This window comes from Haliotis asinina, chromosome 7, assembly GCF_037392515.1.
Source record: "Haliotis asinina isolate JCU_RB_2024 chromosome 7, JCU_Hal_asi_v2, whole genome shotgun sequence".
NCBI lineage: Eukaryota > Metazoa > Mollusca > Gastropoda > Lepetellida > Haliotidae > Haliotis > Haliotis asinina.
This window is the reverse complement of record NC_090286.1, coordinates 36,396,230-36,423,550: the sequence shown is the minus strand read 5'-3', so window position 1 is coordinate 36,423,550 and position 27,321 is coordinate 36,396,230. Positions and strand designations below refer to the sequence as shown.

General features: G+C 41.3%; 1 protein-coding gene across 1 annotated transcript; it reads right to left on the bottom strand.

Annotated features, from left to right (window-relative positions):
• Positions 1 to 1,884: 1,884 nt before the first annotated feature.
• LOC137291780 (beta,beta-carotene 15,15'-dioxygenase-like) lies at positions 1,885 to 24,760 on the bottom strand. Its single transcript, XM_067823302.1, has 11 exons — positions 24,609 to 24,760; positions 23,709 to 23,818; positions 19,427 to 19,685; positions 18,150 to 18,288; positions 17,726 to 17,867; positions 16,759 to 16,970; positions 15,900 to 16,145; positions 10,736 to 10,838; positions 9,476 to 9,582; positions 6,165 to 6,279; positions 1,885 to 5,737 (listed from the first exon to the last, which is right to left on the bottom strand). The coding sequence occupies exons 2-11, from the start codon at positions 23,797 to 23,799 to the stop codon at positions 5,586 to 5,588; spliced, it is 1,566 nt and encodes a 521-aa protein (XP_067679403.1). The 5' UTR covers positions 23,800 to 23,818; positions 24,609 to 24,760; the 3' UTR covers positions 1,885 to 5,585.
• Between the last annotated feature and the right edge of the window lie 2,561 nt (positions 24,761 to 27,321).

The window sequence follows — 27,321 nt, the reverse complement described above, 5'->3', positions numbered from 1 at the left end:
TAGGACAAAGGCTAAAATACATGTGGTACTCTACACTATGTTTACACAATAAGTTAAACTACTCCTGTTTTAGATCATTCATTCTTATCTTTCAATATTCCAGCTATAGCCAGTGATCAAATGCATGGGTATCGATCGATGACATATGTCACCTATGATCTCTTTACAACCTAACCTCGCTTACTACGATTCAGTGGTGCCCCTGATTAGCATACACGAGCTCAACTCGAGGAATACTACCACTTGTCAACATTTCACCAGATGTCCGTCCAGTTCATGTAAATACAACGCAAAATCCACCAACCATTATATCAACAAACAACCCTACCGTCACAATACTCAAGCCGTAATGCTGAATACGAGACGGAAATAAGTATGGCGGTTTTTTTAAAAGAGAAATTCACATAAGCCACTTGCCACCTTCTGAATACATATGTCAGTCATTGCTGCTTGATTGACATGAAAGCCAGTACATATGGAGTTTATCAAGAAAGAAACGATAACGTGAATGAATATGTGTGTTCGTGAAAGTGAATATATGTCACGCACGTAAGTGGTTCTGCATCAACCAAATCCCGCATGTGACAGAGTGACAACATCAAAGTGAGAAATACAAAGGTCTACAGAAAACAGCATCTTGTTTGATGCAATAAATGACAAATTTAACGCCGTGAAATGTACGACCTAAAACTGTCAACCCTGTAATTTGAAAAGGGTAAGTGAGTGGGGCTTTACGCCGCTTTTAGCAACATTCCAGCAAAAATACTTCGGGGGCACCAGAAAGGGACTCACACATTGTACCCATGTGGGGAATCGAACCCTGGTCTTCAGCGTGACGAACGAACGCCTTAACACCAGGCTACCCCATCGCCCTGTTATATAAATGAAACATTTAAGAATCCTTGCCTTAAATATATTTATATAACAAAATATAATGAAATTACGATGTCAACGTGTTCATTTCAATATACGTAATTTCATCTGAATATATAAGCCACATCTGCCACACTGGTCGACCTGTATGTGAATGATTCCCTCATAGTAACGTACACCTGCTTCCAGATAGTACCACACACGCGTCCGTGTGTCTTGGAGAATGTAGAAATTCAGGAAGTATTTACTAAGCCTCCAGAACCAAGTCTGAGCTTGCGCTGTCCTATCACTACGCCACTACAGAGATCCACATGGCTGCAGCGTTGGTTCTAGAGAGTGTACCCCGCCTTTAAATGTAAAGAACCATAAACTTCATAATGATTTTCATAAGTATAGATTACATTAGTGTGGTGGACTGGCCAATGTTCAACTACGTAACTGGATTTCTCCTTTTCATCTAGATTACATCAGTGTCATAGACTTGCCAGTGTTCAACTTTGTAGCTGACTTTCGCCTTAAGTCTAGATTACATCATTGCCACGGATTTGACAACCACCTCACTAATCTTGTGCGGGGTTATTATTCCCTTGTCAGCAGATTGAACTGTTCTATATCAGGTTCATATTCCCTTGTCAGCAGAATGGACTGATCTATTTTAGGTTGATATTCCCTTGACAACCACCTCACTAATCTTGTGCGGGGTTATTATTCCCTTGTCAGCAGATTGAACTGTTCTATATCAGGTTCATATTCCCTTGTCAGCAGAATGGACTGATCTATTTCAGGCTGATATTTCCTAATCAGCATAGTGAACTGATCTATTTCAGGTTCATATACCCTTGTCAGCAGAATGGACTGATCTATTTCAGGTTGATAATCCCTTGTCAGCAGAATGGACTGACAGAATGGTCAGTCAAGTTCCCTGAGAAGAGATGATTTCTCACTAGCATGGACCCAACTTTGACAAAATAACTCAACATTTACAGCTGCATGCAAGAAATCAACACTAAAGAAAGGATATGGTGATTTAATTCATGAAAGTTTGATATCAATTACAAATTTTCATCAACGACCTATTAGTCATTTTCCAAGTAAACTAACTGTTTGGCACCGCCATGTTGGCACTCAGCAAACTATGGTTTGTCCAAGATCAGTTCCTTTAGCTTTAATTATGTCCCATTTAAAAATAAGATGTTTTACTCTGATAGATCTGGCAAATCCATCGCCATGTAAGGGATTAAACTTGAAGTACCCATTTAATGAAATTGGTGGGGTCTAAGTCAAATTCTCTTAGGGATTGAGTATGGTTTCACAACACTTGACAACATTACAGCAATATCACCAGAAATGGGCTGCTCACACTGAACCTATGTGGTTTCCTGGCGGCAAGCCGGCAAGACGGTAAGAAACGCACCACAGAACATTTTTGGGTGTAGATAGCACTTAGACACTGCATGATATTCAAATATTGTCAGTACATTTTCATGCCTTTGATTACTTGTATTTGGAACTGTTCAGTTAGTTCTGTTTTGAAAATACAGAAACAAGATTTGATGGTCAGAAAGCCTTGCTTGCTAGTATGGAGGTGCTGGAGATCATGATCGTATGTTAATGGACTAAAACATACATGTAAATAACTTTTGGTGAGTAAGTACGGTTTTATGCCAGAAAATGGGATTCACTCATCCACTTGGGACACTCATGACACTTTAGTGATACTTTTGTCTCTTTAGTCCCTTTAGTAACGCTATTCTTCCCCACTCCCACTTGAATATTCTTAAAGGCAATGCCACACATTTCTCTAAAATGAAAAAAAAATATAATGCATTTCTCTCAATAATACTAACTAGCAGTCCTCAGGGAAGCCACCATGTACACGTATATTATTTCACATTTGTTTTGATTACAATATTAAATTAAACATTTCAAATGAATTAATACCATTTTGCATTAAACTGACTCTCGTATACATGTTATTGTTTTGCAACAACAACTAGACGTATTATACCAGTATTGCAAGTCTTGGGGACTCTCTGCAAGAATGAGGAGTGGTTCTATGTGGGCGAACTACTGAGGCGCACAACATACTACATTTATCTTGGTCTACTATTCTCATCTAGGCTATGGTGGTCAGCTGCATGTAACAATTTGGCATCACAGGCATCGAAAGCATTAGGCCAGTGTACCAGCTATTTAAAGGTAATCGTGCAATGACGTTCTCCACAGCAATGAATATCTTCGACTGCAAAATTTTACCAATCCTCCTTTATGGCTCCGAGATATGGGGAACAATCTACAATGAAGCAATTGAAAAGGTCCATACTTCATACCTGAAACGATTCCTATCCGTTGGGAAATTTGCATCAAACAAACCAATACTGAGTGAAACAGGTGGCTGCAGTGTATTTGTGTATACCAGAATGAGAGTATCAAATGCTGGTTGAAACTTTGCAAATGGACTACTTCAGATAACCAAAACAGAGCTATCTTCCTCTCAAATCTCTAGATGATAAAGGACGACATAACTGGGTTTCGGAGGTCAGATCTCTGCTCTTTTTAACGGGATTTGCATGGACTTGGTTTGTCACAACAAGTTGGTGATGAAAAGCTATTCATAAGCACTTTCAAACAAAGGTTACAGGATATCTTTATCCAGGATTGGCATTTATCTATTTCTGCCTGAAATTTTTCTCGCGATTTAAAACTGAGTTTAACACAGAAAGATATATTACTTGTCATCAAGACAAGGCTTTGGTACGTACATTCTGTAAATTTATAATAACATTAAACAATCTGAAGGTAAATGCATACAGGAAGGAGAAACGACATTGCGACTATAACATCTGCTGTGAATATTGTATGGATCTCTACATCAAAGATGAAATCCACATAGTACTTACCTGTCCAATATATTCTGCACTCCGAACGAAATATTTACCATGGTTAGAGTCTTTTGTGCCAAGCAATTTGTTTAAAAAATCCACAATCACATTGCTATCATTATATTTAAAGCATGTTCTAGTATTTGAATCACGCCGTTCTTAATTATTGGTTTTGCTTCTTCATATCAAATCCACGTGGCAAAATAATATGTTGTGGCGTAATTGTACCCTAGATCATCACATGGCCTGCAGTATTGAATAAACCAGTCGGAATCTGACTCTCACACAGTCAAACGGCTGTACATTGTGTCTAGCAAAGCGAATAGAGTTATGTCCCTTGGAGTGCACTATGCACAAATTGTCATTGAACCACTTCGGCGAAAAAGTGACAACACCGCATGCGACAGTTTTCAGTGTAAGAGGAAATTGTTTAAATTCCATATATGGCAGGAATAATCTGATTGGCAGCTGTTCGCCTCAAAGTTTCAATTAGGAAAGTTAGTCTTTTATGCTATCAATAGAAAGCTATAGGAAGTGCCTATACCTTAATACATAAAGTACAGGGCAATATATTGTCACAAATGTTTGACATTGTGCTTTTAACACAAATAACTCTTGTGTACACTCACTTCATAGTGTATGCCAATGAACACATGATCATATTCAATAAAAATACATATTTGGTAATAATTCAACAGAATAAACATGATGTCGAAAGCTGTTTAAAACCGGAACAACGTCAATTTGTTTATAATGTGTTAAAGAGACGATTATAGAAAATGATTGGACATCGATATCGTTTAACAAGTAGAAATATGTAGAAAGCTATATACTGGCGATTAGGTTTCTGACTGAGGATGTAGACTCGAATCCCGGATGGAACTTTACTAAGCGTAATCCCAAATATAACATATGTTAGAAAGCTAAAGTTGGTAAGAAAAACAGTGCATATTCAACTATGTGTAAAACAATCAATGCCATGATAGGTTATTACCGGCAATATCAACACATGTCACACCACACAAACAGACAGTTGAGGTTAAACAGTTAATCACTTACAAATAGGACAATATAGCTACAGGCATTACAGTACGTCCACATAGCATTTTCACAGCTTCATCACAATTATCATAAAAATGTTGCAAAACCACACACGACAATCACATACCACACGTTTAATTATACCTGAATTATTAGGTATTAAGACTGGAAATAGCATTTCCGTGTGTTACACAGACAAATCAAAGATGGAGTAGAGCGTATATTTCCTGACAACAGGGAGTTGCTGTGATCATACCATTGAACATATTCTGTAACATTCAGAAATGTCTTTCAGAAGTAATCCACGTTTTGTTTAATCATAGCTTTCGGCCGTGGGAGCCGTGCCAATGAACACCTATCAGAGGGATACACAAAGTCCGAAGTCTCGACAACCAGTTGTCTGACTTCCATTTTTGTGGAAGTCGCGGTGGCTGAGCGGGTTAGGGGACTTTGTGTGCTGGCGATTTTGTACCTGACTGAGGGTGCGGGTTTGAATCCCGGATACTAGAATTGCGGGTATTAGAATTTGTAATTTACTAAGAAAGTGTTTTCCAAAATATAACACGTTACATGACACGACGTTATGATACGTATGACACTAAAGGTTATTAATACTGACAGCATATTGACAGCTTCTTCTGATCACATATCAAATTAGGATGACAAAGGGTTATTACATGTTATACATGTTAAGTGCATGATAAATATGTAAATATGCACGTTATTTTAAATCCTATTTGTTTCCATTGTTGACATTGTAAAACCACACAGCCTGTGCAAGGCTTTTCTTCACGGTATGAATGACCCATGGAAAGTGATGGGCATCTTTACACCAGGGGGAGTCTCTGCTCTGGCCAGTTCCTTGAACGTCTTCCCATCAAGCACCAGGAGGAAAGCATTGCGTCCGGGTTTTGTAGGGAGGATAGGGGACAGAATTATGCCTGGAGAAAATAACAGGATTCAATACTGATATGACATTTAGGAAAGCGGACGGCACTTATATATGACTGCATGTTGTAATCTGGTGTTGCTCCAGAGTGGAGTGTTTACGGCCATACAACTAATGTGCCAAGTGTGAACCATTACCCCTATTTCTATTTGCACAGATATCCATATACACATTTGTAGGATCTAATATGCTAATTAGTGGTGTCAGGATTCATCTATACGCATTCATTGGCCGCCGATACAGTGAATCGAAAGACAGTTTCATATCATCAGCAGACACTCAAAACATATACACATTAAAAAATTAGTAAGTAGGTAGAATTAATTGTTAAGCAGCCTCACCATAAACACAGAAATTAAGAAGACCTGTATCTACCACACAAAAACAAGAGGCAACCCACGGATGGAAACAGCACATACCGTCATCCTCCTCTGTACCATCAGGGCGAGCAATGAAGACTGGTTCCCCAATCTGGTCCAGATCGTCAGCTTCCCAGTGAACACAGGTCTTGGTCTTCAGGTCCACCTTGGTCAGCTGAAATAACGTGAGTGAGTTTAGTTTTGCGCTGCACTCAACACCATGAGCATCGATCTGCGCAATTGGGAAGAAATGATAGTCAGCGAGTCCACCCGATCCCGTTAGTCGCCTCTTACGATGGGTTACTGAAGGCCAACATTCTAACTGAAATAGCGAAAATCGTCAGCTGATGCGAACAATAACCAGTCGCCGCACCACATTGGTTCCAGGACTGTAACTGGCTGGTTGTTTGCTTTGTTGTCATCGACCTGCGCAGATGGGATACGATGATATGTGTAAAACAAGTCAGCGAGTCTGACTACCCGATCCTGTTGGTCACCTCTTTCGACAAATATTGGTTGCTGAAGATCAAATCTAACTCGGGACATAGGACTGTGAGCAGAGGGCACTCTACATTAAGACAACTACCAAGCATGCTGGGCATTTTGAGGTGACAGGACATACTAGGGAGGAGGAAATCCGATCTGGCATTTCTTAGCAGTATAACCAGTTTGGCGTTATATCCTGGGGCGGTATTGCCAGGTGTGACTGTATTAAATGTACTCACAAATCTCTCATATGGTAAGAAGGGATAGGTGACCAAGGAGTAAAAGGCTTGGCATTCTCATGCTGAAATCCATGGTTCAAACCACAGTTTGGGAACATTGTGTTCAGCTCATTCGTAGCTAAGTTACAATGGCTGAATGCAGCTAAAAGACCATGGTCACTGTATTAGTTAATGAAAGGCTTTAAAAGACAATTAATGTGACATCCTGATGCAAACTGCTTCCAGGATTATGTATTTAGCTCATTCTCTCAAAAACAAACAAAACAGCTTTGTTACTATATCCTGCCAATAGACATATTACAGTTAGGTGTGTTTAATGAATGATGAACAGTGGGGGTAGCCTGGTGGTTAAAGTGTTCGCTCCTCATGCTGAAGGTCCGGGTTCGATTCCCGTCATGGGTACAGTATGCGAGCTCATTTCCGATGTCCCCACCCTGATTTTGCTGGAATATCGCTGAAGACAGCGTAAAACCCAACTCACTCACTCAGTAGTAATAACTGAATAGGAGTAAACCTTATCTAGTGGGAACAAACCCTACAAAGCATTAAGAAGAAATAGGCACAAGGTTGCAATCAAATGTCAAATGATTACATATAAATACAAGTGGCCCATTGCCTGGAAATGAATAACTTATAGAGATACTTTCTGAGTTCTTATACAATTTCATGTAACAGTAGTTACGAACTCGTAATCATCTCAGTGACTATGCAAACTTTAGTAGTGTTTCTGTTTCACACTTTACCCAAATGTGATAATTATGCAAATGGACTTCACATATTGTCCTTCACATATTGTACTCATGTGTGGAATCGAACATAACATGTATCCTAACTTGTGATTAAAGTGTTCACTCGTCACGCCATGTGTGTACAATGTGTGGATTTCATTCGGATTTCCCCTGCCGTGATATTGCCTTCTTCTTCCTTGTGAGTGATAGTGAAACACTTGAATGCCTCTGAAGTGGACGTAGAAGTACACTCAACCACGAGTTGCCTCCCTTGCATTCTTTCCCTCAAAAACAGTCACACGACCAACCATGCTTGTCACTCTCTCCGTAATTTGCCCGACATTTGGATCTGCCCTGAATTCCAAAGGGCCTGCTAGTGGAGAGGCTGGGAGGACTTGACATTATGAGTCAAGATAAATATGAAATATCAATTTTAGGCTAAAACGCTCATGCTTATTATGCTTCCAGAATCGAACGGAATCGGTGGTGGGTCAGGCCACTTCTTTGGATTCATCGACTGTCCTTAGATACGTCCGGTCCTGAGACAGTAGATATCGGAGCAATTGTGGATAGGTAAATAAGTCAAAGCCTTGTGCGTCGGTGGATTCCTTACATGGGGATGCCAAGTCCAAACCGTCGGTAATTCTTGATGTTACTTCCGAATCCAAAAACACGACCTACCTTCGAAGTATTTCTGTGTCAGAAGAGTCATTGCCATCCAACTCCATGCATGAATGCTTTCGCTAAAGCTCACTTGCAGGGAATGTCACATTGCTCCTCTCCCCTGCGTGATCCTTTACAGTGGTCCTCATTCCGTGAGTGCGATCGCGCAGTTCTATGCACGTGCTCCGAATCAATGAGCACTTAATTTCTAGATCTATTATGTCCAGGGGATGCATGCTGTGAATCCTTTCTGGTGGAACATGATCTCCTTACTGCAGCTGCTACTAGGCAGATGATGTATCCGACGAGTTGAGGTTACCAGTTGAGGTGACAGATGTCTGCGTCCACGGAAGGCCGTCCGATGAGTGAAGCACTGTTACGGTGACAGTCGTTGAAGGTATAGTGGATGCAGACCGCTGATGCCTTACTGACGATCGGTACCACAGTAAGCGGTAGAAGAGGCCCATCATATATGTCAATCTCGTCCAGCGAAATGATCTTCTTTTTGGAGGACCTCCATAGAGAGCTGAACCGTGACTTCAAAGAGGATCTAGAGGCTTAAGACTTCACCCTGGACGATGTAGATGACTTGAGCTTCTTAGCTTCCAAGTCCTATGATGAACCCTTGTGGGACATGGCTATTGCTGCCTTAGTACCATTGCTCTGCCCTAGGTAAAGTAATCAAAGACTTCACAACATATTGATGAGAAATATTAGACCGAAAACCGTATACAGCGAAATTTGCATTAGGGACCAAAATACGAAAGGATATAAATGATGTATATGGACTCCATGATGCCCCCAAGCGTCTTGTGGGGCGATGAAGGGGAGAGTGACGAGCATGGAAGGTCATGTGACCGATGAGAGCGCCAAGGGCAAAGGCAGGTTACTCGTGGGTGAGTGTGATTATACGTCCGCTTCAAGAAGGGAACTTTAAAGGGATTTCAAGTGTTCCACTATCGTTGCATAGAGGGAGGAGATAAGCATAATAGCATGAGTCAGGACGAAGTAAAATCATAATTTTCGTGATTCTATCCGTAATCCATTTTGAAAAGTGTGACCTTACTAAACTATCGATAGGCACATACGCTATTGATGCAACTATGGTTTTTCGTTTCTACCATCGATCAATTTTTACCAGACAATCCAGCGATAAATCAGTGCATCGTTATACTTCTAAGCTGTGGGTAAATGCTTCATTTCTAAGACTGTTCTACATTATTCAGGCTTTGATGTCAAATACAATGTGTGTCACCTTTGAATTGTCTTTCAGTAATTCCGTTCCATAGACGTATCTGTACTTCTTTGAGTTGTAGGAGTAGTTGATTCTGGGTAGATCCATTGTTATGCAATTGGACGCATCTGGAAAATATCAAAATGGAAAGTACAGCAAAGCCTGATATCATGGTGGAGTTTTGAATTATTCAACCTTCATCCACCTCGTGGATAGTTTGATATCTGGAAAGAATCACAAGGAATGTTTGGAGAAGTATAGTGTGTGTTGCACAGCAAAGCCTGATGTCGTGGTGGACTTCTGAATCATTGAAACTTCATCCAGCGGATAGTTTGATGACCATATGCATATCGATCATTCATAGGTTTTATCTATGGACTGCTTCTGAATTATGTTCACGGCACTGTTTTGTTAGTAATTCGGGTGCTTCCAGCACCTTACTCAAGTAGGTTAGTGAGTGGGTTTATTTTATGCCGCTCATAGCATAAGCAATTATTCTTCTTATGATATCATAGCGGAGGACACCCAAAATGGACTACACACACTGCATCCATGTGGGGAATCTTTAAGATACAAAAAACCTAGATACCTTAATAACAAAGAAGTTAGCACATCTCCTGATACTGTGTGGTCTTAATCTTTCATTAAGAACACTATTTGGACCTATAAACACAGTTGATTCAGTAACACATACGTTTTGGACAATACAACTTTAAAACGGAGAGGCCTGTGTCTATGGCAAGTTCGGAGTGTACCAGCTGTTTCCTCGGTAGTGTGGATGCCCAGGCGCTGTCGTGAGAAGTTTTATTGACAATGGGTAAGTGAGTGAGTTTAGTTTTACGCCGCACATAGCAATATTGAAGTTATATGGCGGCGGTTTGTAAGTAATCGAGTGATCAACATCATGAGTATCGATCTGCGCAATTGGGAACCGATGACATGTGTCAGCCAAGTCAGTGAGGCTGACCACCCGATCCCGTTAGTGGCCTCTTACGACAAGCACAGTCGCATTGACAATGGAAATCCGGAAGTTAGGTTATATAAAATACAAACAAACTTCAATATTATTTACCCGAGATCGTTACTACCTCTTAGCTGCTTGTCTAACCGAAAAAAGTATAAAAAATATAGCAAGCAAAAATTCAATAAGATCAGTCGTCTGCTAGTGACAGGCGTTATATCATTAGGAAGCCACGTGATGACAACACTCCCTGCAGTGCGGAGTGAAAAGTAGGGATCTTTGTCGGAAACTAATATAAAATCCCGTCACCAATCACTCACCTCCTGTGATGTAGTCAGGGGTACAGAAGATAGAGCCGTCTGCCTGTTTGACTGCCGTCGCTGATGTGTCTGCCAGAGTCACCAGGTTCTTGCCACTCTCTGCCTGTGTGGTGAAAGAGATCAGACTTCAATCAGAATTAGAATCTTTATTGCTGTATCTTTTTATGATATGCGGCTAACATTATCTGAGTGGTTAACAGTGGATATTTTATGTCATTTCAGTATGAAGATCTTTCATATCAAACTTCGGATAACTTTCCGTAACAATGTGTTTAAATGTCATGCTACTCGCACGTAGGTTATGCACCATGGCCTTAAGTGCCTGCGCACTGGTTTATTCAGCTCATCTAGTTGAATCATGCGTCCCCTGTTACTAATGTTTACTTGCTATACAGTGTAATTAACATCTTTTCACACCTATGTATGTACCCTGTTGTAGAGGAGTTTACTAGTTTTCTTGTACATTTGACTCCCGTCGCTTTTTCTGTTTCTATGCGGGTATATGTATACCTCTTATATTACCTTTATGTATACCCCTTATTTTATCAGGATTTTGCTAGCTAGAAAAGTGTACAAACTATTGTCTCAAGATCCACGTACATCTATTTCTAGCAGAGCTCACGCTCTACCCCTTTCCCATGCCTGTTCAAGTTAGCAATTTATGGACCCAAGTATTAGCACAGTTGCTGGCCAGTAGCCAGAAACCAAACTTTCACTTCACTTTGGGTATTGTCCTCTACAACATCCGAGCTGTTGCGTATTCGTTACAGATGGACGTGGCCAGTTATCAAACACATTTGGGGAAAGTCTAGACTGCTTTGTGCATGTCGACCTGCTACCTAGTTGCCAATAGCTGCATCTTGGGTGACTGAGTGAGTGAGTTTAGTTTTACGCCGCACTCAGCAATATTTCAGCTATATGGTGGCGGTCTGTAAATAATCGAGTCTGGACCAGACAATCCAGTGATCAAACAACATGAGCATCGATCTGTGCAACTGGGAACCGATGACATGTGTCAACCATGTCAGCTAGCCTGACCACCCGATCCCGTTAGTCGCCTCTTACGACAAGCATAGTCGCCTTTTATGGCCAGCATGGGTTGCTGAAGGACTATTCTCCCCCGGGACCTTCACGGGTCTGCATCGTGGGACGACCAGAGAACCATGCTAAGGAGCTCAAGACTGTTCTTTGTGATAGTATATCTTGTTTTGATCTGTTTGGCCGTGTGATCTATTGGGGTGTTAAATGTATATTGGTCCGATACTCTCCCTGATAGTGGTGGTAGTTATGTGCTTATTATCTCCCACCCATCGGGTGTCACCAGTCAAATCTGATCCCTGAACTAGTCAATTAAGGAAAGTTTATTTAGCTAGTTAGCTTGCTGTTTCTAGCGGCATTTTGTGCTAGAGGTGCAAGTTCATGCTTGAGAGTTCCTTTAATAAATGGTTGTATTTAACAATCGGGTTGTTTGCAAGCTATTCTGGATCATTTTCAACCCTATCTCCCTGATTGTCGTCGTCGTGATAGTAAATATTAGTCACCGATGAAACTAGCTGAATTGTCAATCATGTTAAATTGTCATCTCAAACTCAAAAGGTTACGCATACCATCTTTATCTGGCATAATAGAGCTGACGTATTTGCCGATATCATGAGATGACAGCAGCTACTGGTTTATTTGCCTTCAACGTTTCTTGCAAATTGTCAAACATGTTATCGCCAGTGTTGTCCTCGTAGATGCACACGATACTTTGCACCCAGCCCACGTGTACGTCACTAGCTATCATTATTATTAACATTATTGTATTATTGTTAGGGTGCAGTGTGATATAAGCATGTTTTATGCTTGTTTTCCAATCCCACCATGATCACATGGATATACGATATTTTAGGTGAAACTGACAAATTATATTTATCCTGACTCCCTCGCAGTTCCCTTAGAAGAGGAAGTAAAAGTACACTCACCCACTAGTTGTCCCCCTAGCATGTATTCCCCCACCCCCATAACCCCCCACCCCTATCACTATCAGTCACATGACAACCAGGCTTATCATTTTTTTCCTTATCCTGATTCATGCTTATTATGCTTATTATGCAGAATCCGACGGAATAGGTGGTGGGTCACTGGCTGTCCTTAAGATACGTCCTGTATCTCCCCCATGGGAATTCTATGAGAGCACCATGTCCATACCGTTGTTTCACCTTTCATCTGTCAAATCGGGGGACCCACATACTGTCACACGTTTCTAAGACAAGTGGATCTGACAGATGTGTGTGGATTTAAATAAACTAGTGTCTCTTCCAGAACGTCTGTATCATGATGTATTTATCAAAAAGAGTTGCGACGCTTCTTCATGTACGGGTATCTACTATACAAGAACAGGGTCGTAATCACTCATGCATGCCTGTCATAGTATTCACTCATGCATGCCTGTCATAGTAATCACTCATGCATGCCTGTCATAGTAATCACTCATGCATGCCTATCATAGACGTAAGCATGGACTCTCAACCAGTGGCTCCGCAGAGCACACGTTATCGGCAAGTCACGTAATAAAGAGTGATAACTGCCTTCATCTCCAGTTGATTGATGTGAAGGTGGTGTTTCTGTCTCGACTACTTCCAAGCAGCTACTCTGTTGTCAAAGTGTGCTCCCCAACCTTGTAGTGATGTGTTTACATAAAGATATGTGTCGCAGGCGTGCTCTTCTAAATAGGTCCCTCCGCAGACATTCGACTTGTGAGGCCACCCTAACATGGATGGCTGTAAATTGTCATGGCTTTTATCTTGACTGAGCGATCTTCTGGGGCCACAATCTGAGTTGTGATGACACTTATTCTCAGGAACTGTAAATCTTGTTTGGGTTCCAACTCCGACTTCATAAAGTTCACCAGCCATTCTAGCTGTGTGAGCAACCTGATGGTGAAGTCCAGTTGTGGTTTGAGCTGAATGGTTTCTTGATGTGAAAGGCACTGCACAGGCCTTGGTGATGTAGGTAGGTGACGATGGGCTTAGTCACTTGTAAAAATATTCAAAGGTCCGATGATATTCCAAACGTCAGGACGCTCCTCTGGAAGTGTCGGCCTTCGGCAGATGAGCAGGAATCGTGATGAAATGAATCCTGATGAAATGAGATGTGCAGATACACATCTTACAGGTCTATACTAGCCTCGTAGTCTGCTGGACGGATGTGGTGTTGTAGGTGTTGTATGTGGATCATCATGTCTCGGGTTTGAATAGATAGTCTTGGTTGAACGTTTTCATATTGTATATCAGTCTAAACTTCTCCTTAGAGTTCTTCTCGGGTACAACAAAAATTGGGGAATAGAAACCGGGCGTTAGATGATCTTGATTTAGCACCTCTGCGACATTATTGTTGAGCAGAGGCATTGTCTCACTTCTCTGCCTGATAGTCTGCTTAGTCGAAGATTAGTGGGCTGCAGGCAAGTGGCCTCCAGCTGTATTCTGTAACCTTCCAGCAGTATCTGTGATATGTAGCTGTCGTCCAGTATCCCCCAATTTCCCCAGTACGACTGAAGACGTCCCCCAACTGTCGACGGTTGTACAGGAACGGCTGGGGATGAAAGAGTCCAGTCGTTCCGAACCCCATCTTCTAGTCTGGTCTCTTTGGAAACACTGGGGGGTGCATCCTCTTCCGTAGGTTGTACTGGTGTTCGACGAAAAGAACTTTTCATGTCTCTAGAGCTGTACACTCGAGAACGTGGACTTGTGACTGTCTCTTTGTGAGATTTGTCGAATGACGTTGGCTAACGTATCAATCAATTTCATCATCACCACTTCCCTGAAGTCATGCGTGACTTCCTTGGTGGTTTCCTAAATTCCACGACAGAAAATAACAGGCACTAACCACAGAGCCTTTAGCAGCAGCTTGGTAAATCTGTAACTCCAAGGGCACAAGGACAGCAAACCATGTCTCCACAAGTGGGTGAGACATATCGATTCGGAGGCCAGGTCTACCGAGATGAAATGCTGATCCGTCTTCTGTGTAAGCAATGCTGAGAGGATCAATCTATTTTCCTTCCTACTGGGGTTCTGGAACCCTGATATGAGAGCCTCGTTGATGATCCTGTAGTCCTCAGCCAAGTCCAAAATCGGATGATCGTGAACACGTCAGCTTTGGCAGGAGGCACACTGTCTCCTCTGAAGGATTCTGAAGCGTTTCTTGCGTGGAACGACTTCGACGAGGGCATGGTCGCTGATTTCTTCTCCTGTGATACAGATAGAGATGATTTCTGTTTTTTCATCTGTGAAGACGCCAGCTCAGATGGCCTCTTGTACAATGTGGTTAAGTCCTGGACTGGAACAGAGCGCTGCCCCCTATCTACCTTGAACATATTCGGAAGTTCACTGTAAACATGACAACAGTAGTTAGCAACACACAGCTACTGGCCTTATCTCTTGGTTGATCAGCTATGACATGTGATAACCTCCTCACCCTGTCCTTAGTACGTCTATGGACGGAAAACAAATAATCACTAAATTGTGAAGTTGACAAATCAGTACAATAGTTGCAGCAAAGGCTGAGGGAGCTTTCTTTAGTACAAGAAGGACATAGGGGTGGAGATCAGCCACAGACAAACGGTACCTACAAAAAGAGCAGGACTTCATCAATGGAGGACAAAAAAATGAAAAAAAAGCCACAAAATATTTGACTTAATATTTTGACAAGATTTCTACATACAATCAATGTAAATACAAACCAAAGATCATATACAGAAAACATTTGGATACAGGGATCGAAATATATAGTGCCGTTTAGGGACTCCAGCAGCCCCTATTCATCCCACAGGACGATGAAAGAGAGAGTGACAAGCATGGTTGGTCATGTGACTGATAATGGCGGGAACATATGCAAGGGAGGTAAATCGTGGTTGAGTGTACTTTTGCGTCCTCTTCAAAGGGATCTACAGGGGATTCAAGTGTTGCACTATTATTCGCATAGAAAAAGGAGACAATGATAATACGCATGAGACAGGATAGGGAAAACTAAATATGTTTACACCATTTAACTAAAAAATAGAATACCTTTTTGGTGCTTACATGCATGATATGCGTCCTACACAGTCACACAAATAAATAATTTCACATCAAGTTGGAATCAAGACATTTTATACGTCTCCGCAATGATCTCCAATGTGAATTACCTTCTCGACATCAAGGGGAAGGACATAGCGCCTCACTTTGGCATAATGGTCTGACAAGATCCAATCCTTGATCTTCTTAATGTATACGTCATGTACAACATCCCCATCATCAAAAGCACATAAGTCAATAACGATGTGACCGTCGTCCTCGTAGCAGTTGATGAAGTGGAAACAGAAGAGGGCGTCGGCCGTGTAGCGAGTTGTTACTGTCGTTCCGTCTGAACGCCGAGCAAGATGGATAAGAACCTGTGGTGAAAAATGGATGCATAAATTTAAGAATCTAGTACAAACTCTTATTAAATGCCAATTCAAGAAACCATGTCAGTCAAATGAGACTCCAGTGAGTGAGTCAATTTGAAAACACAGAGGCCACAGAGTTATGAAAAGTTGACCTTTATAAAAGTGACCATGCTTAAATGAAGTGATTTGCTGACGACCTATGAAGCTTTTGGTTAGAACTGCTAATGCTGTTGATCACTAGATTCCACACACGTGACTGAGTGAGTTTTTACAATATTCCAGCAATATCATGACATGGGCACCAGAAATGGACTTCACACATTGTACGGATGTTGGGAATCGAACACGGATCATCAGCGTGACGAGAGAACGCTTTAACCACTAGGCTACCTCACCATCCCTCTTTCAGACACGATTTATGACAGACTATGATAAATGTGGAATATTGCTGAGTGCATATATGGAAAATAAACAAACAACCATAGTTTATATATATATAGTTTAAATTTAAAAACAGAACATTTCTTATAATCCCACAGATGAAAGGTGTTTGTTCAAGAAAATAACTCAAACTCTACGCTTGTAGTATGTGCAATGATTCAGAAGGCAGCCATCTAACCTGTTCATCTGGGTAGTTGTACATACAACTATCAAATCCAGTTCCGGTAAACTTCATGAGTGGAAGTTTTAGGATGTTAGTAACCAGAGTTTGTTCCAAAACTACAAAGTAGTTCTCAGACATTCCAAAGCTGTGGTTGTATGCAATGTTGGCCTTCCAGCGAGACGGAAAAGTTGACACCAGAGAAGCTCGGCTGAAGGAGTTGTCTTCCCCTGGAGAAGAGGTGGCTTACATCTGCTGATGCTCCAGTTGAAAGTCTTTACAAATACTGACCTCTTTTAATAGAACTTTAAAAGGTGACGATGGCATTAATTTAATTTGCAAATGATTCAACAAAATGACATGCACATAAATGTAAAGAATCACAGCTGATCACTTATAAACAAGTATTAATTATTTGAGATCCTGTTCCCGTGGTAGGGTTGTACAATCCTTATATGGGTAACGGTAAACGCTGTTTTCTAAGACTTTCGCCTTTTTTATCGAAATATTCCTCAAATAAAACATAGTTATCACAAACTAATCTTTGTGTTTTCTTTAGTTCATTGTAATTGAAGTATAGTGTAATTCAAGGACAGTGCACCCAGTAAAGAGCATATAGAAATATTTCTTTAGTGCGGCATCTGACATGTATGCAAAAAGAAAAGTAAACTATTTCATTGTTAAAACATACAAGTTATTACAACTTATACCATTCAATAAAAGTTGGGCATATTCCATTTTGCTAGCATGCATATATATATATATATATATCTGCGTGTGTGTGTGTATATATATATACATGTATATATGTATATCATTTCATTTGCATTTTATCCATCTTGTAAATCCAATATCCCCTAGTTTTTAATGGTATGTAATAGCCACAGTAATTACTTTATGAAAGTGAACCTGGTCATACTGGTACCCAGACTCCTACAACAAACTTAACATCATCAGGGAATCCTGGATAATTCAGGCTCTCTACCTTTTTCTTGTGGTGGTATTTTGATGATGTTGTAAGCTTGTTTGTGGTTAAATGAAGTGCCTAGGTTGTACATGGCACCATCAGGGTCAGTGTGAGGGTGGGCCGTTGCAATGTGGACTGCAACCAGCTTGTCTAGCTGAATCTTGAAAGTAGAAATCCACATCAAATGAAAAAAGAAGGGAAAAACAAAACAAAACAAAAACAAAAATAAACAACAACACCCCCCCACCCCCACCCCCAAACAACAACAACAGGGGTAGTCTGGAATTCCTTCTTTGAATTAATCATTTTCTCATGAAAAATCTTTGGTGGACTTGATGGATGGACTGTGCGAGTTTGGATCTGGCATCAAAACTAGACAAAGTATTATTGCTTTTTAGACTGGTAACCAACATTAAAAGTCAAATCATGAACATACACATACCGATCCCTTCTTTGTGAGTGACTCGGGATCAACAATATTGATGCCTGGTGTTTCTGCCATTGCCAGAAGCATGTCGCCATGGGGGACGATGTTCACCATAGTGTTGTCGGTCATTTCCGGCCGAAAATAGGAGAAAAACCTTAAAATATGAACAGGCACGAAAACAAACGTGTAGACTATCAGTAATGGTGAAGGAAGGAAGTCTTAACAAAATCTTCTCAGGTCTCAGGTCTTCTCAGAGCATCAAGAAAGTAAACTGAACTATTACCATAGGTCTAGCCTCCCGTTGCGCGAAACAACCTTAGCTAAGGTTAACCATAAGTTAAGGTTGAGAACTATGATTGGTCCAACGCAACCTTAATGTCTCTAAGATTAGGAAGGGAATATGGCGGCTGCTTTTATTTATACAACGAGACTGAGAGAAGTTTGAGGAAGCAGAGTGTGTACAGGGACAGAACGAGTCAACTGGACACAATGAATTCACGTGGTAGCAAGGGATGCTTCCATTACTCCTGCGCTGAAGAGTTTCAGCCTTAGTTAAGGTTAGGGCTAAGGTTGGAGTTCGAGTTAAGGTTGCCCTAAGGTTGTTTTGTGCAAAGAGCGACAGGTCAGTGTCTTCCTAAGATGCCAACACTAATACCAAGCAGGAGCTGATGGAAGACCTGGTCAAGCAGAAGTTGATGGAAGACCTGACCAAGCAGAATTACAGATAAGCTGCGTATAAATTATGCAAATACTTATGTGAAGGTCTACTATTTAGCAAATACTTCTGCGAAAACTCAACTGCGGACAGTCACTCTTGTTTATAAATACTCAATAAATTCCATCCGACATACGTAGACACAAAATGTCAGATAATAGCTGACACATATAACATAACCGAAGTATATTGAGGGGTGTTATTTCAACACATATACCTGGCGCCTTGCAGTCTTTCATTTACTTTCTCATATTACAGCTCAAACAGCACTTAAATCAGCATTTAAACTTCATTATATTTTCCAAAGTAAAATGGAAAATGAGTTAGAGTGAAGTGGATACAATTTATTTAGTTATCTAAAGGAAAACTGGGACACCCAGTTGATATGAACACAAGCGAGTACATGACTCAGTGACCCTAAAAGGTATTTGTAGCTCTGGCACAGACTGTAATCTTGGTTAATGCAATTTCAATTGATAATATACCCTATTGAATTGTGAAACACATTAGACCAGGTTAACCTGGGTTCTCCTAGCCCTTGGTTTGCTATACCCTCTACCCTTCCTCATCAACGTACCTTGCGAAGATGCTCTTGCATGGATCTGGGAAGGCAGCTGTAGCAAACTGACTAACGACCAGTCTATTTGCCTTCAGACTTCTTGTGAGGGTGTCTGAGTCCAAGAGTTTGTTCTGATACTGAACCTTTCCATCTTTGATGATGAACTTATGGATGACCGCCATGCCATCAAACAGGTGCTTCACAGTTGTCTCCCCTACCTTGAACATCCCCGATCCATTCCTGTACAGGGTCCCTGTCACCCATGTGGGGATGGTCCCTAGACAATGAAAATAGAAATTGTGATGGTATTGATGGCTATTTCACTTCTTATACCTTGATTACCTTGATTTATGTATCCAAAATATGACCGATATTCTGCTTATATTATGCTTATCTGCTTCTTCTATGCGAATGATAGCGGAACACTTGAAATCCCTTGACGTTACCATCTTGATGAGGATGTACAATCACCCACGAGTAGCCTCCTCTAATCCCTTGGCGCCCTTATTGGTCACGTGACCAACCGTATCACTCTCACCGAAATGCCCCACATGTGAATCCGCAGTGGAAATACAACGTGCCAAAAGAGAAGCGGTTGGGAGGGCTTGACGTCATGAGTCAGGATAAGTATAAAATACCAATTTTATCAACAAAATTACATATTTTACCTTATACTGACCCATGCCATAATGCTTACAGAATTCGACTGCAGCAGTGGTGGGTCAGGCCATGTTTGGATTCTCCGGCTGTAAGGACGTACTGTAGCTCCCCCTTCACCCCCCGCTGGTCTTTAAGTACGTATTTTCCCGCTGCAACATCATTGTCTAGACGGGCTCCTCATCCTTGTAGCGATGCATCTATGTTTGATGAGTGTTACAGACATTCGACCTGTGAGTCCACCATAATGACTATGGTTTCAGTGCGTCCAGGTGAGTATTTAGGTATTTTCAGGAACCATTGTAATGGGCGTAACTGCAGTCATAATCTGGGGTGAGGTGAGTAGATCGAGAAGACATTTGCACTGTCGTAGTGGTAATAGAGAGAGAGTAGTGCTTGCGATATCTTGAATCTTTGCAGTTCAGTGGCCTGATAAACTGTATTTCTGATTTTAGTAGATTTACAAGCCATCCGAATTGTTGACAGATCTCATGATGAACTTGAATCCCATTGTCCAAGTAAAGGCACTGCGTAGCCCTCGACGATGTAGGTCATCATGGGTTTGGTTAGCAGAATAAACAACAAAGGAGCTGATGCTATTCCAAAGAGTAGGACGTTCCACTGGACGTGGAACCATTGAAAAGGATTCCTGGATCCTGGATGTATCAGAATGTGCAAGCATCCCGTAGATCGATGCTTGCGAGATTATCCGCTAGACGGATGAGATGTCGGCGCTGAGGCAGGTGGATCATCATGAATTGCTTGGGTCTGAGTAGTTGATCCTTGTTGAATTCCTTCATATTATAAATGAGCCTGACCTTTTCCTTGGAGTTTTTCTTTGACACTAAGAAACTTGGGGGTAGAATCTGGGCGTGAGATCATGTTGATTTATCTCCTCGACTGCTCTTTTTTGCCGTAAGGACTTTATGGCGGCGGTTTGATCCTGTACATAAGTGAAGAGAGCTAGGTCTCTTATGAGCGGCGGTTTAGTTGAATCCTGTAGCCTGTCCTTATTATCTGAGAGACATATTCGTCATGTAAAATCCCCAAATTTACTTGAGTGCTTCATAAATACCCCGGGAACGTCGCTAGTCCGAAAAAGGTCCGCTTTGAGGTGGTGTCCGACTGCGCCATCCTTTTATCATCCAACTTGTAAGTTCTGTTCTGAGCCTCGTTGATAAGATGGTAATCTTCATCCACATATGGGGGTTTCAAAAATGGTTCCATGTGATGAAGCGGAAATCTCCTGACATTAAACCGCGGAATGTTTTGGGTCTGATACTTCGTAGCCTTAATGAAGGCCGTGCTGAGATTGTCGGAGACAGTAGATATTGGTTCAATTGGTGGAAAGGTGAGTGAGTCGAGGTCGTCGTCCACCATTTTTTAAGTAAGGGCTTCATTGAATTACTTAGATGGGGATCCACGATGTTACTCCTGAGTCCGAAAAGACGACCTCTGCATCTTCATCCGATAAGGATCGGCGAGGTATCTCTCTACCTGAAAGTCATTTCTATCTCTCTCCAAGCGTGAATGCTTTCACGAATGCTTCATACTAGGGGGTCTCTGAAAGTCGTCGTTGCGGTGAACATCCGAGTGCTCCTTCCGCATGTGTGAACCTCTAGTAGACTAATCATCAGTCTGTGAACGTGATCGCGCATGCATGCTCCGAAAGAAAATGGCGATCCATATCTAGATCTAGGGGTGCATGTGGTGAATCCTTTCTGCTTGAATATGGCACATGCGTGACAGCACTCGTGAATCGACAAATGTTGTTTCCTCCAAACGTCTACGTGTAGATGTAGCAGACGGTGGAGATATCTTCGAACGTGAGCGTTCGTCCAATCTGTCCCCTTCACCCATGAGTGCATTCCTGCCTGAGGATCCTGCGCACAGGACTACAGTCATCACAGATGACTTTTCTTTGTTTTCTTCTGCAAAGTGGCGGTCCATCATGCTCATCATCTGTTTCATGAAGAACCCCATTCTGCGTCTGCAGCGGGGTAGATGATGTACCCGAGTTGTTGAGGTTACCAACTATAGTACAAGATGTCTTCATGGTTAGGCCTTCTGATGAGTGATGCGCTGATCCTATATTAGTCTCCTAAGGTCTAGTTGCTGAAGACCGCTGAGATGCCTCATGCACCTTGGGTGGCAGCATAGGAGGATCATCACCTCGTTGAAGAACCTTGACGCTGAGTTTGAGCGTTGACTTCAATGACGCCCTGGAAGCCGCTGACGTAAATGACTTCAGCTTTTCAATCTGTGACGAACTTAAGTCCGATGACGACCTCTTGTGGGCCTGAGATGTTACCTCTGCCACGTCCAGGATTTACCCACGGGGTGCGCTCGGCGATTCGCTAGAAACATGAATATCAGCAGTAGTTAATAAACGGTTACCAGCACTTATCAGCCGATTAACCAGACATGACTTGAGTCAAGTTTCACTACCAATGGCATAGAGAGAGGCGATAAACATTATAGCATGAGTCAGGATAAGTACAAAATATGATATTACAAGTATCAGAAACATTTCCGACCACAGGCCTTCGTGTCATTGCGAAGATTATAGATATTTTTGTTTAAATATGAAAAAATTTGAGATGACCCCCGAAATCAAACGTTTCGCAGTACAACACATACATTGCAAAAAAAGCAGGGGAACCTGAACTTTGAAGTCTGGTAGAAAGAAAACCCATTGAGGAACGTTACAATGACATTCATCTTGTGTATGCAGCATCATTTCACGTTATCACCACACGCAAACACAAAGCATGGGTAGCACGTGCACAACATGGGTTCCTCCTACAGTGCATGGGGTGTCATTATGAATCTAGGCGTTTTTTTCCGGCAGGTCGATAAATCACTGTAGACCACTCTTTCTCGATAAGTTTCTTGTGTGCATGGTCAGGGTTTTCAGGGTCAAATCACACACTACTGACTGAAAATTGTGAACCTTAAATTTTCATGTCTTACTCCAGTCACCTAACAAGGGGGATACCTAAACGCACAGCTTTGCTTTGAATGAAATCTATATGGCGATACATTCTCAAAACATTCATTATTATTGTATCAACATTGATTCAACCCATATATTTCCCAATTTCGACAATCGTACATTGAAAATACAGTTCCCCTACTTTTTTTAAAAGAGTATATCTAAACAAGGCCGGACACTTAGGTGTACCCCACCCGCCTTCTTGTAGATGCCCGCTGGATGGCTGGCTTGGTTGAAGCATGTCAGTGTATGGACAGTTGCATGTATCAATGCTTATGACGTGAGCCACTTGACTGGCAATCCAGATTTGATTACTAACAGACCACTATCATCCAGCTTAAGTATTGCAGATTGTAGGAACAAATATACATGTGTATTGCTTCTGCTGATGTGTAATTAATTTATTAAGTACAGTGAGTGAGTGAGTGAGTGAGTGGGTTTGGTTTGATGCCGCTTTTCGCAATATTCCAGCATTATCGCGGCGGAGGACACCAGAAACGTCTCTCACCTATTTGTACCCATGTGGGGAACCGAACCTGGGTCTTCGTCGTGACGAGCAAATGCTTTAACCACTAAGCTCCCTCGTCGCCTCTTAATAAATACAGAATTTACTAGCAGGATTTACTGATACATTTTATATATCCCAACCTGTGACATTAGTATTCACAGGCTGCTCAAGCTGATCCTCTGGTGAGTACTTCATCCATCCTGGGAGCTCATCATTATCACTGACCGACATTATTGCAAGTTAGTGTCAGCTGGAAATGGAGTGCAATGTTTTCATTATCAGTAGCAAGAAAAAAAACAAAAAAAATTTTAAAGTGATCTTATCAGCAATTTTTCTGTACTACGGTACACATAAGGCTGCATAAAAAAATATATGTTTCTCGGGCACAATTTTTCAAAAGTGACGAGGGCGGTAGGAGTTTATTTTTTATTTTTGATCGAAGAAAAAGTGACGAGGGAGACACATAATTTTTTTCTCTCAGAAATATAGCTTGGGCAGTTTAGCACGTGGTATAAGTTGTGGATCTAATCACACTCGTTCTTTCAGACACTCATTCTTTGGTGGGCGAATGGATGGTCGGGACGCCGCCAAGTCACAATTATTTTTATTTAAAGGCAATAAAAACTGTTACGCGCACAAACAAAAGTGACGCACCGATGCCCGAGAAACATTTCACTTTTATATTTAGCCTAAAAACTGTACTTTATGTACAGATTGAACCACTGTTAATACAGATTTACATTTAAACAACAAAGAAATTGACATAATATGTAGGTCTGATGCCATGGGTAAATATTTTTACACTTTCGGGAGTAATGGAAATTGCTAAAACTGATTAGGGCGTTTCTCTTTACCGGTTGAATATCCACTTATATACTTCAGTTGTGATAAGACCATTTTGGGGGCGCTATCTGTAAAACTGACTAATACAAGTATACTCAAGTCGATTTGGATGTGACAGGAGACACAATTCAAGAGGCAGAGATAATGTTTTCACTTATATTTAGAGAATGCAGTTACAGGTAGCTAATGATACCAACCGTATACTGCCAGCTTATGTCACCAAGAGTATTCTAGTTTCCGCCTCTATGTTGACACAACCGGTGTTCTGTGGGCAACGGGCGTCTGTGAAGCGTGCTCAACAGTTACTGTCTCTCGGTCGTCTACGCTGATTGCCTCGGAAAGAATCGTTATCGAACACAACAAATATCTGCAGTATAAAGTGCACGTCAGCTGGCATTACATAGTGTAAGACCGATAAGATGCAAAGTTATATATTTAGATAGAATTGAGGGCTAGTCAACCTTTTCAGTAAGAAACTTGAGCAAGCCCGGCATGTTTTTCCAATAATGACAGCTACTCCCCTGGATGTCATATGCAAAATATTACTTGTTACTGCGATGATTACCAGGATATAGATACAACACCAACACCACAGTTCCCTTCGTGAACAGTTTCCAAATTCAAGACATGACATTCCTCCACCCCACAGAGTTTTACGCTGTTTCAGCGCTGTTCCTGACATAGCATAGGCCACATTAATGGTAACAGCATGTCTGGGAAAGATGATGTCTTTTTAAGTATAAGAATAAGGTGGCCAACAGGATCAGGTGGTCAGGCTTGCAGACATGGTTGACACATGTCATCGTATTCCAACTGGGTAGATCAGGACTCATGTTCGATTATTTACTTGGATTATTGTTGAGTGCAGCACAAAAGTAAACTCATTCACTAATGAAGATCAGTTCTAACCCGGATCTTTACGTAGAGGTGTACCAAAACAACAACAACAACAACAACAACAACAACAACAACAACGACGACGACGACGACGACGACGACCACAACGATGTAACTCGATCGAATCCTGGTGACCGCTGCTATATATACTACTCATAAAAAGTTTAGACTCGCTTAAACCGTTCACTACATATGCTATGTGCATATTATATGGTTACATCGAAGATGAATTACTCTATTAACTTGTGGGAACCAACTTCAAACCGTATGCAGATGAACTGCACAAGGGTCATGCATCAAGCATCAAAGTGCTGAACATTATGTGCAAATATCGTGATATTGTAAAATTTTGTTAAGAATTCGCCCATTTTCTTTGAGTTTCACCATTTATTGAACTCAGGACAATAACCTTTACAACGTTGCGAATTTGCTTTACAATACATCAGTAATATTTTGCAAAATCTAGTTTACTAAAAATAGTGGCTATAAATCCAACATTGGGTCTAAACTTTTGATGGGTAATATAAACTGAATATTGCTGTGTGTAGGGTAAAACGGAACTCACTCACTGGGGACCCCATACTCGATTTCTCATGGGTATACGTTCCGATAAATCTCCGCTATACCGCGGACGCATCTACGGCCCGGACCGATAATTTTATTACCTCCCTTGGCTGGATATTTATCCAATCAGGTGTCTGCGCTGGGAAGTTGAGCGTACCAATCACAACACAGTTTTGCTTTTTAGCTGAGGTAACCGATTACACTTGGCAACGCAAATCATTCAGAGGAACTCTGAAAGAGGTAGAAGGAGTTCTTGCATAATTTTTTTTAAAGATTAGGACCTGTGAATTTGTCTGAATGATGTTCCCAAAATCTGAGTCGCAGTGCCAACAAACCTTCACAGCTGCGACCGCTATCTTTGTTGACACTGGCAAGCTCTGTTGTAACGGTGGCTTAGTTGACTGGCTACAGAGAGGATGTAGAGCCAGCTAAGGGAGGTAATAAAATCATCGGGCGGATAGATGTATCCAGGGTATAGTGCACATGGAGATTTATCGGAAGACATACCCTTGGACATATCGAGGATGTCAACGTTACGTTTAAATTGCAAAATATATCAGTTCATGTGTACACAGAACCCTTAAACAAAATGGAATATTTGGCAAAATCTATTTTGAAACAGTTGATGAAGTAAGTCGCCTTCGCTGGAATGTAGAGTAAAACTAGACTCACTCACTGTTGAAACAAGTGGCTACATTTACACTAGTAAGTCTATACTTTTGATGGGCAGTATATAGCTTCACGGAAACTAATCCTGTTGGTCATGATAATGCCAGAAGAACACGTCCTTGTTAAATATTCAGCGTCTTGTAGCAGATAACAGATACAGTCTATTATATGCCTTGATCTGATTCAGAGTCAGAGGTAATGTTCCTGGTAACTGATTTTGTATATAAATGCAAACTATTTGTATAAATCAAGAAAATATTGCAAGAGAAATTGAGAAAAGTAAACAGCTTAAAGCATCACATAACAAAACATCTCAAAGTACAGGATATAGAGATAATTTTAAAAGTCTCAAAATATTATGAAGGTAACAAAACAACCTCAAAGTATCAATTAAAAAAGCATTTCAAGAACAATGCCCATTAATATGAAAAAAAATAATGCATGGCCGTTTGGACTCCGCTCGGTGACCTGCAAATTCGTCTACCACTGCACCACGTCGAAGGCAGGCGCGTTTGAGATGGAGCAGACATCATGCACACTGGAATCAACGTCAGTGATCCGTGTGCTCTTCACAGATGAAAGCAGACTCAATCTATCCTGCCACGAGGATTACCGTCGGAATGGAGAGCGAATCATAGATGCAAAGTTCTATGGCCACGCATAACCGATTTGACGGGGTTCGTTCATGGTTTGGGCAGGGAAAGCATCACTGCATGTGGTCGACGGCAATCTTACCGGATAGCGTTTTATTGTGACGCCATTCTGGCTCCGATAGCAGTG

Coding starts and splice junctions, on each gene's coding strand:
- LOC137291780 (XM_067823302.1), bottom strand. CDS start 23,799: ATGTCGGTCAGTGATAATGATGAGCTCCCAGGATGGATGAAGTACTCA. Junction 10,839..15,899: donor TTCCCCTTGATGTCGAGAAG/GTAATTCACATT, acceptor TTCACCACACAG/GCAGAGAGTGGCAAGAACCT. Junction 6,280..9,475: donor TACTGAAAGACAATTCAAAG/GTGACACACATT, acceptor ACGTTATTTCAG/CTGACCAAGGTGGACCTGAA.